This window comes from Haemaphysalis longicornis, unplaced genomic scaffold (genome assembly GCF_048455015.1).
Source record: "Haemaphysalis longicornis isolate Haplotype H1 unplaced genomic scaffold, Haemaphysalis longicornis Haplotype H1 scaffold_8, whole genome shotgun sequence".
Taxonomy (NCBI): Eukaryota; Metazoa; Arthropoda; class Arachnida; order Ixodida; family Ixodidae; genus Haemaphysalis; species Haemaphysalis longicornis.
The window spans coordinates 48,764,198-48,779,180 of NW_027526445.1; the positions used below are offsets into that span (position 1 = coordinate 48,764,198).

At 47.6% G+C, this 14,983-nt stretch overlaps 1 protein-coding gene across 1 annotated transcript; it reads left to right on the forward strand.

The window, feature by feature from the left end:
- The first annotated feature begins 7,830 nt into the window (after window positions 1-7,830).
- On the forward strand, window positions 7,831-9,976 carry LOC144148286 (uncharacterized). The gene is made up of 4 exons (XM_077679843.1): window positions 7,831-7,939; window positions 8,533-8,642; window positions 9,067-9,285; window positions 9,615-9,976. Exons 1-4 carry the CDS (start codon window positions 7,831-7,833, stop codon window positions 9,900-9,902), a joined length of 726 nt encoding a protein of 241 aa, XP_077535969.1. The 3' UTR covers window positions 9,903-9,976.
- Window positions 9,977-14,983: the final 5,007 nt, after the last annotated feature.

Genomic DNA, 14,983 nt, shown 5'->3' on the forward strand with positions numbered 1-14,983 from the left:
GGTAGCACATTTTTGGGGAAAAAAATTGCCAAATGTAAGACGAAAGAAGTACATACGCGCACTGTTCGGGTAAAATGATGCCGGGGGGATGCCACCGCGCGAGCTCACGGGCGCGGCCATTTTTCTCTAGCTACAAGCAGACAAGTCCCATGGCGGCGCCTTCCTAAACTATACTCACATGAGAAAAGTCCATCATGGTATCAATAACGATACTTTGGGCTTCGTTCTTAGATTAATGCGATTTATCGTAATTTTCTGCCTTTAAAATACAGCGTACCAAATTGGTACGCTGGGCGTTGTGGGGTTAAAGGGACAGACAACCGATTTTTGTCGAGCATATCTTCTTTATCTCAAACGGAAGGGCACCCCTTAAAACGCCTTAACCGGAAATGGTTTTGCAGAAAGCGCCTTACACCTTTCAGTATCTGAATTTTTAGCTCTACCAGCCATATGTGTCCCGCCAAAAAGGAACGCTGGCTACCATGACAGTCAGCCGTGCGGCAATGCGCTTATAACCGGAGTAACTCTGCTTATAACTACTCGTGAGATTAAAAGAGGCATTAAAAACTTGTCCCCGGCTAAGGCAACAATTTCCACCTCTTCTCATTACTTCATGCTGTTTTCGAATCACGCATTGAAAACAAAGAAGTTATTTGGACACGTAACGTAGTGCTACGTATAGACACTACGTGTCGCCACCTTACAGACTTCAGACATTTAAGTAAAAAATTAAAATTGTTTCCGCCTGTTTATTTAGTAATTCCTTGCTGTTACCACAGTACATAAAACTTTGACTTTGATATGAGCTAGACGACATTTACTCCACAAAAATCGGTTGTCTGTCCGTTTAAGCAAACCGTTATTGAATAGAGCTGGCAATAGCTTCGCGGGGGGGGGGGGGGGGGAGAGAGAATGTTATCGAAACCTAATTCGACAGAAGACACGTTATTGGGAGAAGAAAGGAGCGAGAAAATCTGTATAGAGAGGCTGAAGCTATGCATGTCCGCAGTCCCATATATTGGGGTCGCTGGCTGTAACCGAGGCCACGCAATTCCTGGAAGAAGGTCAGGCTTCAGAATAGTAACGGCGCAAGCTACGTGCAATGGAGATTAAGGCGGTCTTAGGAAGGTTACTGCTGTCAGTAATTGGAATCGGCGCAAAAGTGGAGTAAATCACACCTCTATAGTTCATCTCACAAGCTAGCTGCAGCACTGTGGAGGCTACATTGTTATCAATAGTGCGCCCACTGAGGGCGCCTAATCCGCCGTGAAGGGGGACCTGATAGGGTGCCTCGGAGCGGGCGCGCATCCAGGCACCCTAGGTCCTGAAAGGACACTCCCTTCTCCCCTCTCGGCAAGCGGCACCGCACGGCCCCAGCGCCTTTCGTCGCTTCCTTCGCGGTGAGTTAGGTGCCCTGAGGGGGACAACAATGTAGCCTCCACAGTGCTGCAGGTAGCTTGTGAAATGAACTATAGGTACAAAACAGTTGCCCAGAAACATTGGTGCAGTCGACTCCCTTTATCAAAGGAGTACTGAGACGAAAATTTTACGTTCCACTTTTATTGCTTTTATCGATGCTTAATGGTCTGGCGAACCCGAAACAGCACTTTAAATACTTCAGCGCGCGGTAATTAATTACACTGAACGGACTGAAAATCGTTTGTTTCAAATTCTGTTTGTTTCAATGCTGAACGGCTGAGTTGCCTGAAGGGGCTAGGCCTACCATTACGGCGGATATTCGATGACAACTTTCAATAAAAGTCTTGATGGCGACTTCTGTTGCGATTCCGGGCTATATTATCGCTTCCTTTCCCGTGTGTGGAACTTTATTTTTGCCAAAAGTGCCTTTCTGGGCAGCGGTTATGCTTGTAGCTCTGGCTACGTGCACCCGTTTGTCAATGCGCCTGCGCCCGCTCGCCACACGCGGGGCTGCGCGCGTGAAGTGACGTCACGAGTTTTTGACGAGCGCTGTCCGCGTCACTTCTTTTGGCTATCACGGGGTGATGTCACGCTGATGTCCATTTGCTGAGTGCCGCTCCGCGTGCTGTTCCGTCTGCGCGACAAATGAGATCCAATGAAAGTATGTTCTTCGCGTCGCAGCCCGCTCATATTTCAGCCAGGGTATTCTGTTGAGTAAAGGACGCGAACTGTGCAATAATATTAACGCCGGAAATTGGTGTCAGTACTCCTTTAAGAAATCAACGGGGACCGCAAAGAACTTCGAATTTACCGAACTTACAATTAAACAAGGAGGCCAAGAATGACCTTTTTTTTTTTTTTTCAAATCCACAACATGCATCTTCGTTTCGTTCAGAATCTAAGTCAAGTGTACGAGTTAGTTGCTATGGCAGTTGATACTTATCGCTAAAATCGAAGCCTGGAGCGTCCCCCACCCCTCCCAACTGATCAAACGACGCTTTTCGCAGCAAAGAGGGTTGAAAACCTCAAAACAGGGAGATGTGGATACGCTGCCATGAGTCTGAAATAGCCTTCATTGCGATGGCGGGAACATCACCACAGAATACGGCGCTGTTTTCGCGCTTGAAAGTTTTGAGTTTTCTCGGCTACAGCCAAGGAGTCCTGGCCTGAGGACACCCCTCACTGGTCCGGAGTGACTGCACTCACAACAGATGGGATAAAATAAAATTTTCCTCCTCCTCCTTCTCGCGAGAAATAACGTCACATCGATGCCTCTTATTTGAAATAAATACAATTAGCCGATATAATGGGCTCTAGCATCAAATCATCGAACAATTTTTTCCATTGGATTGCATATAAAATTTCCGGGGCCAGCACATCCTTTCTAAGTAACCGAAAATTGAAATTACTCTACTTCGAATTATCGAGAGTTTACTGTAATTGTAATTGTAATAGTATTCGCAAACTGATTCTCTTAACCAAACAGAACAGAAGTAATTTGTCGTTGCCCAATAGTAAATAGCAGCGTGAGCGATGTTATGGCCACACCGTCCTGTACTGGCGCAAGCAAGGGAGAGCTGAAAAGGCCGAGACCCCTGCGAATAATTAGGTTCGAGAGAGGGGGGGGGGGGGGGGGGGGGGTACCGAGGACTCTTATAATTCTAGGGGCGAAGCTCCTGAGTGGCTCGGGCAGTCGGCGTCTCCTGTCGTCGTCGTCGTTCCATGTACTCATGGTACTAAAACACCGGGAAACTCGTTTTTCAACGCCTCGCGCTGGAACGTAACGCGTACTGAAAGAACACACCGGGACACTCGTTTTCCAACGCCTCGCGCTAAAACGCTTCGCGCTTCAAAGACACGAGACTTTTTCAGCAAAGCTGTATACCTCCACCCCCAAACGGTTTCATCTCCGTGAGAAAAAACGTCACGTAGCCAAGAATACACTTATACACTGCATGCTTCGCCCCTCCCCAGGTTTCACGTTTGTGCAAATGGCCCATTTATTTTCGTTTTGTTCTTAGAGGAAGAAAGAAAGAGCAGCAGGCAATTTTGCAAGAGCTCTGGCCGGGGCAGAACAGTCGCTTCAGGCGGGTCCACCAATAAAACGCAAGTTACTCCACGCCTCCGCTTCTCTCGCCTGCACAGGATCGTCGTCGGTGTGCTGCTCGTCCTATAAAGCGCGCGCCCATCTAGCGTCCACAAAAGTCGGTGTCCTCCCGCTCTGTGGAAAAGGACGACCAGCGAAGGTGGTCGTAGTGCAAGGGGTGCACTAAGCATAAGTCATTCATCTGCAATTTTAAATTTAGTGTATACTAAATATAAATTAGCTAAATGAAGCTCGGAAGGACTCGAGCTTTATTCTAGCGGACAAACATGGGGCTGTCCGTTTCTCTCGCGCGTCGTAGGCATTTTACTTTCTGAGTAACACACCAACCCAAACCGCTCGACCATGGAGAACACCAACCAGTCAGGTCGCCGACAGCAGCGTTGGCGATCCCAAGCTCATGCAGCCCTTGACCTCTTCTACGGAGAGATCACACAGCACTACAGGCTGTCGCGTCAGACACTCGCTCCCCCTCCCACAAATCTCTACCCCGAGAGCACGAACGCCATTTACGCGCTCTCCAGACGAATACATCGCCCCATCCGATCCGGCTTCACCTTTTTAACCGCCAGAACTGCCCGCTTTGCCGGTTTTGCGGAGAACCCGGAACGCTACGCCGTATGGCCGGCGGGTGTGACCAATCCCCACTGATTCCCCACAACCTGCAACTTTCTACTGCCGAGCTTTGGGAGAGCGCCCTGGCAAGCACCGGCCTGGACGACCAGCTTCTTCGATGCTGCCCGGGATCAAGGAATCCTGGACTGAGGATACTTCCTTCAAGCTTCAGTACAATCCCACATGTTGATTTAAATGAACGTTTATTCTCTCTCTCTCGCTCAGGTCGCATCGGGTCCGGAGACGTCCACCTTGCGATTTCCCCCCGCCAGAACGGTGTAAATCACCGGTGAGCTAGGGAAGCGCCCCGCTCCCCTTACCCCGCATGCAGGCATAAAATTGCCAGGGGGAGATGGACGCCGCGCGTGGCGAGCAGTACACACGGCTCGGGAAAGAGGCAGCGGCGGTGAAGAGGAGCAGAAAGGGGGGCTGTAACCAATTGACTCCGTCCGTAGATGGCCACGCTTCACTGCTCAACACACAACGCGGGAAGCCAGCATACAAAATCTTAGGGGCACTGACACAAAAATTTTGCATCTTGTTTTTTTTTTATTGCCATAAGTAGCCAGTGACCTACTTATTACCCGTGGAAACCTCATTTGCTTCAGCGTGCGACGATTGTTTAATTAGAGGCATTTTTATTGCGGCCAGTCGCAGTTTCGGTTTCAGCGGGTGCCGCGAAACGATGGATTTTGTGTGAACAAAGCTGACCACGTGACCGTCGGAGGGATATCACAGAGCAGAGCCGCCGTAGCACTGTCGAATCCGCATCGCCGGCAGTTTCTGCGAATGCCCTCACGTACTGATCTCGTGAGCCGTTTAATTAAAAAGCGACCGTGGACGTGACGCAGGCGCTGCAAGTGCAAATTCTACCGCGTCTAAAGAACGACGCGCGACGCTCGAGACAGTGGGTGGCAAGACGCACGCTGGGAGCAGCCGGCCGGTCTGCCTACAGGTCCGCCTACAGATGTGTCTGGCTTAGTACTGCAGCGGATATTCGATTGCCGCTCTCGTAAGCGGTGCAGATGACAATTTTTAATGCAACCCGCCATCGCAACACTAACTCCTTTCTCATATAAGCTGCCATGGTTGGGACTTGGGTCCAATTTCCTGCAGCGGTAACAAGCTATCACTCGAGCTACCTGCGCCGACCTGCGCCACTTCGCGGCCGTGGCCGCCGCCGGCAGAGCGAACGGTGCGGCTCGCTCAGTGGGCTTTTCGTCTCTACGGCGCGTTTTCACGTCCAATGTAAATAAAAAGTAATAAAAATAGAGTGCCTGGAATCGCTATAGAACTTTGGCCGCGGCCAGCTGCCTGATGAGCCGTCGAAATCACGGCGCCTCCGCAGCCAACGATCGGGTCGTTCGTTCTCGAGAGCAGAAGCTCCGCCCTCTGATTGGGGCAGAGAGTCGGCGAAATACGCCGGCAGTGCGCAATCGGCAAACACAAACTCGTGACGGGTTTGGATGTTGTTTATTTAAAAAAATATCCAGGAGGTGTCGATTGCGCGAGGTCCTCCTCTGCTGGCTGCTCAGTTGCGTTTCGCACACTTTAAAATTGATTTTAAATAAGTTTTAGGCTTTATTCGCCGCTGATATTTTGCAAATGATGTATGTGTGTTCACACCAATCTATCTCCGAAGTTATCTCCCCTTCAAAATTTTGTGTCAGTACCCCTTTAAAGTCGGCTTCACCTCTAGGCACACAGATGGCCTGCTGAGAAGACTATTTTAAGGACAGTAGGAGATACTAGTATGGAGGCCCTAACACCTTGGTTTTTATTTTTTATGAATACTCTGAACAGATATAGGCATTCACAGCTTCGCTGTAAAACTCCGTGGACACCTAAGCATTTTTAATGGGTGGCGAATGCTAAAGTATAAATGTCCAATTGAGAATGCGAGACGTTTTCCTTCCTCCTCGCGTTACCGAAGGGTGTCGTCCTCTGGCCGTTTTAGGCGCTTTGCAATGCCATTTTCTTCCGCTTTAGCAGTTTCAAGCGGCTTAGAGTCAGGCTCCTACGCGTTGCGCCTCTGCTCGTTTTTATTTATTTATTTATTTATTTATTTATTTATTTATTTATTTATTTATTTATTTATTAGTAATAACCTCAGTGCCAATGGCATTATAGAGTAGAGTGGTTACATTCATAAGTATAACGAAAAGAAAAAACAAGCAGCGAAGGAAATACATATCAAACGAACATCTTAAACAAAATTAGGCAAAATAACAATAAAGGAAACGCAGCAAGCAAGCATAACTGCACACAATAAAGCCTGAATTACACAATGTTGACAATGACATTTTTTAAAAGCGCGTGATTTACAATGGTTGCTGTAGGAGAGGGAAGGCGATTCCATTCTAATGACGTACGGGGAATAAACGACTGAGAAAAAGCGTTCGTCCGGCTTGATGTTGTGAGCATGATTAAGGCGAGAAGAAACGTATAATGGAGGCAAAATGAATTCTTCGTGCAGATGTTGGTGATGAAATATTTTGTGGAACAACGGAAGTCGGGAAATTTTACGTCGAACTGCTAGGGATTGAAGGTTAAGGGTAGATTTCATTGTTGTTACGCTGGCGGTTCAGTTATAGTTAGACAGGATGAAACGTGCAGAATTGTTTTGCCCCATTTCCAGTTTGTTTATGAAATTGTTAAATGAAGGATCCCAAATAGAAGAGGCGTCTTGTAACGGCAGGGTTGACGACGATGATGAATTTCGCTGCTTGCTTGTTCGTTCGTTCCGCTGAGTTCTTCCACTCCATTATTTTGTCTGTGGTGTACTGTCGTGGACAGACACCTTTCGCTACTGCGGAGTTCAAGCTCGCTCCACGAAACACCTCACGCTATGGAACACTCCCCAAACACGTGGGTTAGAAGCCGCTTTACGGGCTCCGACGCCGACGCCTACTCCTACGTCGGCCTTTTAACTCCATGTGTCATTTCTTGCTTTCGCACTAAAAGCGCACCTGGATGGCGTGTGCAAAAAGCGTCAATAAAGCAGCTTACTCTCCGCGCACGCTCGGGTCCCGCTGGCTGTGACACGACCTAGAGCATGCATGAATGACAAATAAAAAATAACACAAAATGAAACAATGGGCGAGCACTGTTCCACGGCGTTCATCAGGAAAAATAAAATGGCGTATTTTTTTTGTACACGCAAAACTCCGTTTGACACGCACGGTATTTTTATTCATGTTTGCAACATTCTTTCCCGGGCTTTCGCCCTTATTTCACTCCTCCTTTCCTGGAGATGTACAGCTGCGTATTTTTTATTTTGTCCGTTTATTTTTGTCAAATTTTTATTTTTCGTGTTTCGACATTCTTTTCGGTCATTTGTTCGAACAGAATTTCACGCTGATGTGAAGAATAGATGTGGTGCTTTCGCCAATTCTGCATTACTGAGCTTACGCAGTTTTGTTACACCATCGTAGTAGCTGTTGGAGTGGTCAGAAATGCTATTCGCAAGGCGCATAGATGGTGGCGCCGCTCGGCCGCCGATGAGAGAAACGGCGCATGGAGGATCGAGGCGGCGGTCGCCCTGTCTGTAGCGTGCGGAGTGTTTCTTCCCGCCTCGTTTTTACGCAATGGCGAAAAAGTTTAACAGCAACCGGATGTGCTGCGTGCCACAGTGCACTAATCGAGCTGTGCCCAACGAAATAAGTCTGCACTCGTTCCCTGACGATCCGCAAATGAAGAAAGAATGGGTGGTGAAACTGCGAATAGGGAAGTCCGTGACGCCGCCAATGCGGGTGTGCAGTGTGCATTTCGTCGCATCGGATTTCTTCTGGAGCAGTACAGGTAAGCAAACAATCGTTCGATGCTGCTGTTTGCCGTGTTAAAAGACTCTAAATTTTCGCGTAAAAAGCTGAGGCCGTCAGTGGTCTGGCTCAAGTGCGGTGTATTGTTGAAACATGGCTGAAGTCGGCGTCATCTCGCGTGTAGGAATGATGGTTGTATTGCGAGATTAAACCACTTGCCGTGCGTCCCCTTAGAACCGAGCCGTTGTGAAGGTAGCTTTATTTGTTGTTGCCCTCGTATCTCTGAGGCTTTATTTACGCGTCACCGAAAGAATTTCGGAGAGAGAGAGAGAGAATAAACTTTATTTAATGAGACGAGTCAAGCGGGCGGTTTCCTCAGTTCAGGACCCCGTTGGAGCGTTCATTACCGTTTAGGCGTAAACGGACGCTACGTTCACATCGTGTATTTCGTTTAAAACGCTTTAAGCGCTGATAAATAGTAAATCGCTGCCTTCAATCGTTTCCTTAGGCATGTTTACGTTGAATAGTTGCTTAAATATTTTTCAGAATTTAAGCTTTGAATGCTTGAACAGTGTCACAACAAATTAGAACTGGTGATACAAAAACTCATTGTTTGGTTCTCGCACTGCACAGACCCTGAGGTGTGGACGCCTGTACGAAAGCGATTGAAGAAAATGGCAGTGCCGTCTCAGTGCATTCCTGTGCGGAGCCACGAGCATCCAGACCAGTGCAGGCTGCAAGCAGCAACAGCTCGCGCTGAACGAGCAGCTTCGAGGACTACAAATGGTATGCCTTCGTAAACGGTGGCGTTTTTTAATCTGTCATAACTCTTCAATGTGTGTTAAATGCCATTGTCATTCGTGGTACTGAAAGTGGTTTACAAAACGGAGGCAGCAGTTACAACTTTTGTGGTTAATTACCGCATATGAGACACAGTTGTGGTCAGCATCAACTGCATTGTTGTCCACTTAGCATACTGATACACTTTTCTTTGAATGAATAAAAATAACAGCCACCATAGCCACATTTGAACGAGGTGCATATGCCTTCTCAGGAGGTTGTGAACAAGTGAATAATGGCAGTCTATGCACCTATCTATTTTATCTAAAAGGGACTCTCGGTTTTTTTTTTAATTTGATTCTGCAGGGTTGCCACCTGTGACGGCAGGCCCCATCGGTGGAGCTGCTAGAACTGCACCAGTGCAGGATGGTGCCAGCAGAGATGCTCCAGCTGCTGCAAACGTTCCAGCTCAAGATGGAGATGATCCAGCTGCTGCCAACGTTCCAGCTCAAGATGAAAAAGGAGATGATCCAGCTGCTGCGAAAGTTCCAGCTGAAGAAGATGAAGTGGCACAAGCTCTTCTTGAACTTTCACTGGGCAGCAAGGGTGTAGAGGGTGGTCTTGCTGCACGTCTGCTCGAAAAAGGTGTGCAGGTAAACACACACTCACCTGAGCAGAAAACATCTAAACTTGTTGATCTCCTTGACACCGACAGCAATGTGCTTGCCTTCACTGGCTTACAGTCCGTCAGTACATTGCAAACAATTGTTAGTGAGGTGGCTGCAGTCGACCAAACAAACGCAACACTTCCTGTTTATGACCGCGTTGTGCTTGTTCTTGTGCGGTTGAAAACGTGCTTGCCATTCACTTGTTTGGCGGCATTGTTTGGTGTGAGGAGGAAGACTGCCACTAGGCACTTTTATGCCACTCTGCAGAAAATGGCAGCCGTTCTTGAAGCTGCCATACCATGGCCTGACAAGAATGAAATTAGCAGGAATGTACCGCAGTGCTTCACTGATTATAGAGAAGTACGAGTGGTACTTGACTGCACTGAAGTGCAACTCGAGAAGTCGCACTGTGCGTCTTGTCGCATACTGACATATTCGCACTATAAAGGGGTGCATACAGCAAAAGTGCTTGTGGGTGTTTCCCCCGCCGGGCTGATCACGTTCATCAGCAACGGTTTTGGAGGAAGGGCATCCGACAAAGCTTGTGTGGAATAGTCAGCTGTATTACATAAGCTTGACAGCTTTGAAGACGATGTGATGGTTGATAAGGGATTTAATGTGGATGACAAGTGTGGGCAGCTGGGACTTGGTGTTGTGCAGCCACCTTTCTTGCGAAAGAAAGCCCAGTTTACAGCTGAGGAAGCTGCTAAAACACTGAGCACAGCAAGGGCACGGGTGCACGTTGAGAGAGCTATTCAGCGAATGAAGGTGTTCGAGGTGTTGAGGGGACCTGTGCCATGGGAAATGGTAGGTGACCTTGACGAGGTGTTTCTTGTAATTGCAGGCATTGTCAACCTTTCGACACCGATACTGTGCGAAAAGCGATTTGGTGTCAGCTAGAGGCCTGTGGGTGTGTTGTGTTGGGGCCTTGATTGTGCTGTCCGTGTTTGTTTTTCCATTGTGTGATTACAGGTTCCCCCTTCCCCCTTTTTTTCCCTAAATTGTACTCTTTCATTCATGTTGTTCTTTTATAAACAGTTTATTAGCTTTTTACTCCTATAGTGTATTTCCTTGTTTCTCATTGTCCTCTGTCGACTTCAAATTGTGTTAGTGTTGCTAGCCTTTTCGTAAACATTCAAAACTGGGGTTCTGGGCTGAAAGATGCAGGCAACACAGGCATGTAATAGTAAAGGGCTGTAGAATAATTTTGTCAATTTTAAGCGGTCACAAAGACAAAATACAAGCTTGCTTCATTAGGGAGTTTGCCTTGTTCTACTATCTTATTAATTTTACAGTACACTTCAAACGAATGTCGGAAGGGGTAAACTGCGCTAAGGAAGACGCTACACAGAGAGAGGTACACAAAGACAGGCGCAGACTTGCAACTAATGCACCAACTCACCCAACAACAAGTCCTTCTAAACTTCAAACAAACGGTCTAGATATTAAGGCACCCGCCGCGGTTGCTCAGTGGCTAAGGCATTGCGCTGCTGAGCATGAGGTCGCGGGTTCGATTCCCGACCGCGGCGGTCGCTTTTCTGATGGAGGCGAAAAGCAAAAACGCCCGTGTGTACGAGATTTCGGCGCACGTTAAAGATCCACAGGTGGTCTAAATTAATCCGGAGTCCTCCACTACGGCGCGCCTAATCGCCTGCGCTGCGTCGGCGCATTAAACCCTACAACCCAAAAAGATATTAAGGAGAACGGGTGAAGCAGTGGCGGCGACACCAGCAACTTTCTCGCCCACTCCTTAAGTGTTAGAAGGCTTGTTTGTTCAGTCTGAGTAGCAGCCATCAACCAAAGCTACCACCAAGAAATGAGACCTTGCGATCTTTATGGCGCATAGTTTTGCTTTATTAATTCAGTGTAATGGTAATGTGCAGTTATGCTGATGACTACGTTTTAGTGGTTGTCATTTCTGGTGTGCAGCACGAAATTGAGCAGTTTTTTGGAGTTTGCTTTGTCTTTTGTTAAAAAATTATTTCGTGACTAGCAGGTGATAGCTTAGCAGGTTATCAAAGGCTAGTTCTTTCAAAGTATTTTGTCTTCATTGCCCTTCGAAGCTCCACAACATGCAGTATGGCTCTTCATTGAAGGAAGTCGAGGTGTGGGAGGGGGGGGGGGGGGGGGGGCAAAGTAGCGTACCTTAAAGGGACACTGAAGTGAATTTGTCAAGCTCCCGTTTTTGCTTGCACTGCGTAGACTGGCTCAAATTAGCACACTTTTCATCGTTTATTCGGTTGACAAATCGGTAATTATTTTACAAAGCGCGAAAGAAGAAAAACTACCATGCGCGGTTTGCGGCGGCCGCACCAACTAAAGCTGTGACGTTAGGAGGAGCCGCACCGTGATTGGACGATGCCCAAGGTGAGCAACCAAACAAGTTTCGGTTTCGGTTTCGGTTCTGTAAAAAACAACCGTTGGCGTTGTTGGATGGGCATTCTCAATAACTCAGTAATGATCGTACCGCGCTTCTGCCATGTTGTCAGCTGTAAAAATGCATAAAGATAAGCCTCCTAGGACGGATTGGAATCGTAGCATTCACTAGCCGAAACCTACGCAGTGCATGAACGCCCTCCGCGTACCCGCAGACGCCCAAATGTCATGCGCTTTTCCACCATATTTGGAGCTTGCCTCCCTCATGCCTGTGTCGTAAAAAGCGTGTTCGCACCAGGCCAAGGGTCTGTTCATTCTGGCCTGTGCCCACTGCCTGCAAGCAGTCGGTGCTTATGGCAACAGCACGCCAACGAGAACTCGCTAGCGCGCCAGTGCCAGCCTGCGCGCGTTCTGTGAACTAGTTCGTGGAGCCATGAACGTTGCGGCCCAAAAAAAGGTGAGCTCAATATAGAAAACATCGGCGGAAAACGAAAAAGTTAACTTACAAAAAAAAAAAAAAGCACGTACCCGCGGGGATTCGAACTAGTGACTTGCAAAATGCTTGCGGTGGCACACCTAGCAACCAAGACCGCTCGGCCACGAAGCGAGTTTTTTTTTTTTTTTTTTGTTAACGTCGGCCACGAAGCGAGCTCGGCTGGCACCGGTAATATAGGGTATATATTGTACAACCAGTTTACACTTTTCTTTAGTTTTGACATTTCAAGCAGCTTAGGTGACTATTTGTTGTATTGCGCTCGTGCAGTAATTCGTCGCCCGAGTTTCCACAATAGCTCACGTCTAGCAATTGCATTTCGTAGACGGAAAAGCGTTCGCAGATGTGTAGTCGTGCTGCTGACCGCTGTGCTTGTTCGCCCAGCGCAAAAAAGTGCTTCCCGCACCCTAGTTTTACGCTGTACGGTAAAAATATAAGTTGATTTTATTTCCTTAGTACCTATATTGACTTCGCTGACTCTTCTCCCGCCTTCAAGAGGCCTTATATTTTCCTACTGGCATACCAGTCAGCGAAGCGTCGCATGTGCGCTTGTGCAGCGCTTGTGTGAAGCGACCTTGACTTGGAGCTAGATACAGTGTACAAACTAACAAGTAAAGAAAGGCAAATTCTTCAATTCACAAACGTGTCCTGGCTTTGTTTCAACTGAGCGAACGAATTGCGACGACCCGTCGGCGGCCGGCGGACGAAACGCTGGGCCGACTGACTCTGTCTGAAGGCCGGGGAGCCGTGCAGTAGCGCGGCCAATTGCCAGCTTATCCCCTCCTGACGTCACACGAAAACGCCGCAGAAAATGGGCGAGCGTAAAGAGAGGAGGACAGCATTTTCGAATTAATTTTTCTACTAAATAAAATCGCGTAAACGCGCCCAGGGTGGTCGAAACATGGCCTGGGGACTCCGGACTACAATTTGCGCAAGTAATCCCGCAATGTTTACATATCACTTCAGTGTCCCTTTAACATACGGAGGCAACAAAATCACTTTGCTTTATTGTGGCGTCTTCCAAACAAATGTATCGTTTCTTTGTAACTGCGGCCTCTTGAAGTGGTACTCCAGCTGGCTACATGCTGCTCACAACAAGCGTTCTTGCTAGAGGATGTACTCGTAAAAGTTGTCACACTTTATGCGTAAGTTCAGCTTTACCAGCAGCTCTGCCTAGACAAGTTTGTACTAACTTTGTGTTCTGTAGCGCGATTTGACTTGTTGAGTCTGCGTTACCGCATAAAATGTTCTAACAGGACGATCCAGGACGAATAGCTGTCCATACAGGAACGGTGCAGGACTTGGGACGTTGTATGAACAGTCGGGACAGTCCCGCAAAGTCCAGGACAGTTGGTAGCCCTACACGTGTTTTTGATTGTGCGTATCGCCTGTGAATCATGAGTGCATGCTTCATGGTGTGCATATTTTAAAGCCAGAAACCCTGAGTAGGCGCCACTTCAAAGGGGCCCCTCCCCCAGTGATTGCTTACTTCCAGTCTGCTCTACACCAAGTTCATTGTTGTGCAACAAATCTGCCCGTAGAGCACGATCCGGAACTTAATACTTGTACATTGCTGTAGGTCATTTTGCAGTCAATGTATTCTTTTTGTATGGCATCTGGCATTTTAACAACTACATTTTGTAGATCTACCACAGTGACTTCATTTCACTGTTCCTATTCCTAAGCAGAAAGATCCAACCCTTTCTAGAGAACATTTTGCTTTAAGACTATGTTCTACGGCTCCCAAGAAAATACTGAAACAGCACCACCAGCAGAACTTGTCAGTACCTGTCCTGGGTTTTTCCTCTTTTACTCGGCCTGTTACACAAGATGTAAAGAAGTGAAATGTGTGTTGCGTGCAGTTTATGTAGGCGGAGATATTATTCGCGTCTTGCAGTGTTGTTGCCCTTCTTTTTATTGCTGCCGAGGTATTCATTGTTAAGAAAATCTACCAATCCAATGCAAATGATGTTGAAACAAATGCGCATGTAGTGCAAGACGTTCAGTTTATTGTGTCTTAGGCATCAATTCAGAAGCCCTCTTAAACTGATGCTGCCAGTTTCGGCAAAAAGTGCTTGAAGTAGACGGCCTGCAGCTTCCGCACAAGCATGTCGATGTGGTTGTCACAGCGTGGAATGGTCAGAATCAATGGTTCCACCTTGGAGTACACAACAAAGTGTGTGAGGTTCAGGTTCAATAAAAATATCCCAAGCTGAACTTGAGAGAAGTACTTGTGTTTTTGGTTGAGAACAAGGTTCTCTCCATCTTTCTTGATGTAGCGGAGCTTTTTATCTGCAGCCAGTTCTGCGGCCTTCTTTTCTTGTCCAGAAACGGGGCTTTTAATTTCAAGGAGAATAGCCGGCTTGCCCTCCTTGAAGATGACACCATCTGGGCTGTATCCAAGCCACGGCAGTAAAGGATGTACACAAAAACCAACTTGCGTGACCTCATTAGCCATCAGGTTCTCGTACGTTGCGGTGGCCTCTGGTTCACTTTCTTTTCCGTACCGGGTTGCATCATTGCCACGGAAGGTGTCGGCCATCACAGCAGAAATCTTCTCTTCCCATGAACGGTTTTCTTTCGGCACGAACGTGAAGTATTCATGGCACTTGCTGCCTGTTATTCTCACTTTGCGTTCTCTGTGCCACTTCGTGTTTTCTTGTGACCGAGTCTCAGCAAGCATCGTTACCGCCTGCGCCTCACTGACAGCTACGTGTTTGCTGTAGAAACTTTGTTCAGCTTCTGAAAGGTCCTGAGCTGAGAATTT

What these genes read in the sequence shown, in the direction of transcription:
- LOC144148286 (XM_077679843.1), top strand. Translation starts at nt 7,831, where the DNA reads ATGAAGAAAGAATGGGTGGTGAAACTGCGAATAGGGAAGTCCGTGACG. An exon ending in ACCAGTGCAGGCTGCAAGCA is followed by an intron (nt 8,643 to 9,066) that starts GCAACAGCTCGC and finishes CTGTGACGGCAG; the next exon opens with GCCCCATCGGTGGAGCTGCT. An exon ending in ACTTTCACTGGGCAGCAAGG is followed by an intron (nt 9,286 to 9,614) that starts GTGTAGAGGGTG and finishes GCCACTCTGCAG; the next exon opens with AAAATGGCAGCCGTTCTTGA.